The sequence below is a fragment of the Rhinichthys klamathensis genome, unplaced genomic scaffold, assembly GCF_029890125.1.
Source record: "Rhinichthys klamathensis goyatoka isolate OS25496 unplaced genomic scaffold, OSU_Roscu_1.1 h1tg000406l_1, whole genome shotgun sequence".
Classification (NCBI taxonomy): domain Eukaryota; kingdom Metazoa; phylum Chordata; class Actinopteri; order Cypriniformes; family Leuciscidae; genus Rhinichthys; species Rhinichthys klamathensis.
Window position 1 is genome coordinate 1,710,548 of NW_026606907.1, and position 4,453 is coordinate 1,715,000.

General features: G+C 36.2%; 1 protein-coding gene across 2 annotated transcripts in view; it reads left to right on the plus strand.

Moving 5' to 3' along the window:
• The first annotated feature begins 1,025 nt into the window (after positions 1 to 1,025).
• The window catches only part of LOC130070416 (malonate--CoA ligase ACSF3, mitochondrial-like), a 182,057-nt gene continuing 178,629 nt past the window's right edge, over positions 1,026 to 4,453 (plus strand). Inside the window, exon 1 of one of the 2 annotated variants that reach the window (XM_056234791.1) lies at positions 1,026 to 1,736. In XM_056234791.1, coding sequence (XP_056090766.1) covers positions 1,080 to 1,736 — 657 coding nt within the window. In that variant the 5' untranslated portion in view covers positions 1,026 to 1,079. The remainder of the gene's footprint in view (positions 1,737 to 4,453) is intronic. The other variant, XM_056234792.1, reaches the window with a different exon arrangement.

Here is a 4,453-nt window from a genome sequence, read left to right on the forward strand (position 1 = left end):
AAAATGTAAATTCTGTCATTATTTACTCACCCTCATGTCGTTCTAATCCCTAAGACTTTCATTCATCGTTTCGTTCTTGAAGGCTTTAAAAAGTTCATAAAGAGATCGTAAAACTAATCCATATGTATTGAGAGGTTTAGTCCAAATTTCCTTTTGCTTTTTATATGATGAATAGATTTAATTAAGGCTTTTATTCACATATAAACATTCATCAACCGATCTCACACATTAGGGCTCAACATTTTCCCCCCGGTCTAATCTTATTCAATTTATGCTTCATCTTTCATTTTAAATTCTTAAATTTGATCAACAAATAAATTCGAATAATAAGACACTATGGGGCTGTTACCAATCAAATTAAATAATTTACACTAGTGCATTAATTAATGTTATGATATTGTTTTTAATATTTTTTTAAAAATACAAATAAGAAATGTTGAGGGAAAAAAAGATCAAGTGTGAAAAAAAAGCATAATTTAAATCTGTTTATCATATAAAGCGATCGAGTATATTTAAGAAAATTTGGACTAAACCTCTCAATTCATATGGATTAGTTTTACAATCTCTTTATGACATTTTTGAAGCGTCAAGTACGGTAGTTGCGTAGACTGTCAATGGAGGGACAGAAAGCTCTCGGATTACATCAAAAATATATTAATTTGTGTTCCGAAGATGAGCGGAAGTCTTACAGGTTTGAAACAACATGAGGGCTACTTTTTGGGTAAACTCTCCTTTTAAAATTTGCTTTTTAAAAAAAATTTATTTTCCCTTTAATACACAGTCCATATAAACGAAAACAATGATTAAAAATAGCCACATAATAGACATTACTGACAACACAGGATTTAACATTAAAGATTCTTACTTTTCCTGTCAGCATTTTTACTGGCCCTTCCATAAATATGGTAAAGATCAATCTACTTTTATATCAGCAAATGTATATGAATGAAAGTCGTACAGGTTTGGAACGACATGAGGGAGAGTAATAATGACAGTAATTCTCATTTTTGGGTGAACTATCCCTTTAAAATGTGCTTTTCTTTCATTTGATTGTCCCAAGTTTAGACGGATGAAACGCTATGATGTCTTTCTGGAGCTGCTCTCACTGTAAAGCTGGCAGAAGAGCCCTGAAGTGGCTTCTGGGAAATGTAGTGCATCAGAGAGCCATCCACAAACCCTCTCCAGCTCTCGGGAGAATCGCTCCTGTTTTCTCCAGAGTGTCTGCGTATGGAGACAATGTGGCCATTATGGATCACAGCGGGAGCCACACCTACAGCTCCCTCTACAAAAACAGCAAAAGCCTGGCGGGACTCATTACCAAAGCTCTCGCCTGTCAATCAGGAGACCTGAAGGGCGAGCGAATCTCATTTCTGTGTGCCAACGACGCATCTTACACCGTGGCTCAGTGGGCGTCATGGATGTGTGGTGGCATATCAGTTCCCCTATACAGAAAACATCCTCTAAATGAGCTGGAATATGTCATTTTAGACTCCCAAAGCTCGCTGTTGGTCGCCGGAGAACCTTTTATTGATACCCTCGAGCCCTTGGCCCAGAAACTAGGGCTGCCCTGCCTACAGATTCCCACCACTTTAGATGCTCTTCAGTTTGAGGACACACAGATGTTGCCCGAGGACGTCTCGGATTGGGCTGAGAGACCAGCGATGCTCATCTACACCAGCGGCACCACGGGACGACCCAAAGGAGCGCTGCACACACACGGCAGTCTGCAGGCCATGGTGAACGAGCGCTTGGGTTTTGTAAACTAGTGCATGAAAGTTTGATCAAACTTGATAGCGATGTTGACCTCCTGTGATGCAGGAGTAACTATGGTCTGCTAATATCTGAAAAGCTGAAATATTAATATACAGGTGAAACCCCAAAAATTTGAATATCGTGCAAAAGTTCATGTATTTCAGTAATTCAAATTAAAAGGTGAAACTAATATATTTAGTATATGTTCTATATACATATGCATGATTATACTTTTCAGAGGGCCGACATTTCTGTATTTAAAATCCTTTTTTTTTTATTGATTTCATGTAATATTCTAATTTTCTGAGATTTTGAATTTGGGGTTTTCATAAGCTGTACGCCATAATCATCAAAATTATAACTTTTGCACGATATTAAAATTTTTCGAGTTTCACTTGTATGTTTATATTAGGGATGCATGATATATCGGCTACCATAATATCGGTATCGGCCGATATATGTTCATTTTTAATGTTATCGTTATCGGCCTGAAAATTTAGCCGATATATTAAAGCCGATAAATAATGGAATATTTCCTTCAGCTGAGACGCTTCAGATGCGCACTGTTCAACATAGTTTTGAATTGCTTGAAATATGATTGAAATCACTTCAAAAAAGGAAAATACAGTTCAATGTGCAGCGCAAGTCTGTCATATCGGCTACATACAATTATCATGAGAACATTATAATTGTGTTTGGGATGTTGCTTTTAATGGTGAGACTTTTGTTTTTGTAATCAGGCTCTCAAAAATTATATAAAAATTGGATTTAGATTTATCGGCCAATATATCGGTTATCGGCTTTCAGATATAAAAAAATTATCGGTTATTGGTATCAGCCAAAATATTCATATCGGTGCATCCCTAAAAATGTTATCGAACTTGAACAGCGATGTTGACCTCAGTGATGCAGGGTTATTATGGTTAACTGAAGCTATTAAAGAAATCGAAAAGCTCATATTAGTTAAAAGAACTTAAAGGGATAGTTCACCCAAAAATGAAAATCCTGTCAGTAATTACTCTCCCTCATGTCGTTCCAAACCCGTAAGACATTCGTTCATCTTCAGAACACAAATTAACGTATTTTTAATTAAATGAACCTGTCCCTCCATTGACAGCTACACAACTACCACTTCATGCTTCAAAAGTTCATAAAGAGATCGAAAAGTAAAAAATGTAACTAAAATTAACATGAAAACTAAAAATAAAAAAATAATAATATTAATAAAACTAACACAGATACTAAAATAACAATGCTGTTATGTTTTGGCAGAAGAGCGTTATTAGGGGTCACTGTTTTAAATTAAAAACTGAAAACATTTTATGCGTTTTAGCCGTTCATTTACACGACAACGCCATTTTGGGGCCTGAAAAAAAAAAACTTTTAAAAACGTGTTTCAAAGTGCAACCCTAAAATTGTCTCCGTGTACATATGTGAAAACAGCGACGTCATGCACATGTGTGTTACGTGTTCGGTGTTTCTTCACAAAGTACATCGCCATCTACTGGCCTGACAGCAGAATACGGCGTTTTTAGTTTTCACGGATCCGTGTGAATGTGGATTGTTTTGACAACATGCTCGTCTGTACCCGAAAAACCGCAATTTGTGTTTCATTGTTGTGTAAATGTACCCTAAAATATTTCTATATCGAAAATCGGATTGGATGAGCCACATTTAAAGCTGTTTGGGAAAATAAAATGCTAGCAATTATCGCCTGCTTTAAAGATGATAAAACTCTCGTAGCCAAAAAACAGCATACTGTTGTTACATGCCCGATGGGGCTTTTTTATAAAAGCAAAAAAGTGGTTAAACTGCTGTAAAAAAAAATCACGGTAACAATTTTACGGTAAAATGTTGGTTCCCATTGACTTCCATTGTATGGATAAAAAATACATGGAAGTCAATGGGAACCAAAACGGTTTTCTTAAAGACATTCTTCAAAATATCTTCTTTTGTGTTCTGCAGGAGAAAGAAAGTCATTCAGGTTTGAAACAAAGCGAGGGTGAGTAAATGATGAGAGGATTTTCTTTTTTGGGTGAACTATCCCTTTAAGAATGTTAAAATGAATATAACACACAAAGCCAGCTGGTTTTATTAGAGTAACAATAACACTAGTGAGTTGTCCAGTTTGTGGGAATTATTTCCAATAACATCAAGGCAAAACCCACAACACTGATAGGCATGTGTTCTGGAGATATTCATTATTGATGATCGAATGAGAAGGTCAGGAGTTTCACATGCTCAGATATTGCAAACAATTGAGTATTTAGTGTGAGATGGAGGCCATTTAGTTTTGATGGGAGCTGAGGAATGAGACGCCTCCCTCTCCTGATGCCTTTGCCTTCTTTTACTTTGTTCCACTTCGCCTCTCTGAATAATCATTCTGATTATTTAATTTCATGGGCCACTCAAGGCAGTGGAGTTTTTTCCCATCAAAAACTGACCTGCATTTCTAATAGGGTGGAAAATTAGAGGCGAGCGTCTTCGGACAAGCTTAAAGTCCCCCTGAAGTCAATCGTTTTACCCCTTAAAACTCATCTTTCATAATCAAAATAACACATATAAACTTTTTTTCTGGGAAAATAATTTCTTCATGCCTTTAAATAGCTTGTTGACTCGTGAATTTGCACATGGTTTGTCTTAAATCATATTAAAAACACCACATAGACACATAAACTACATGAAACACTTGATTTTCAGC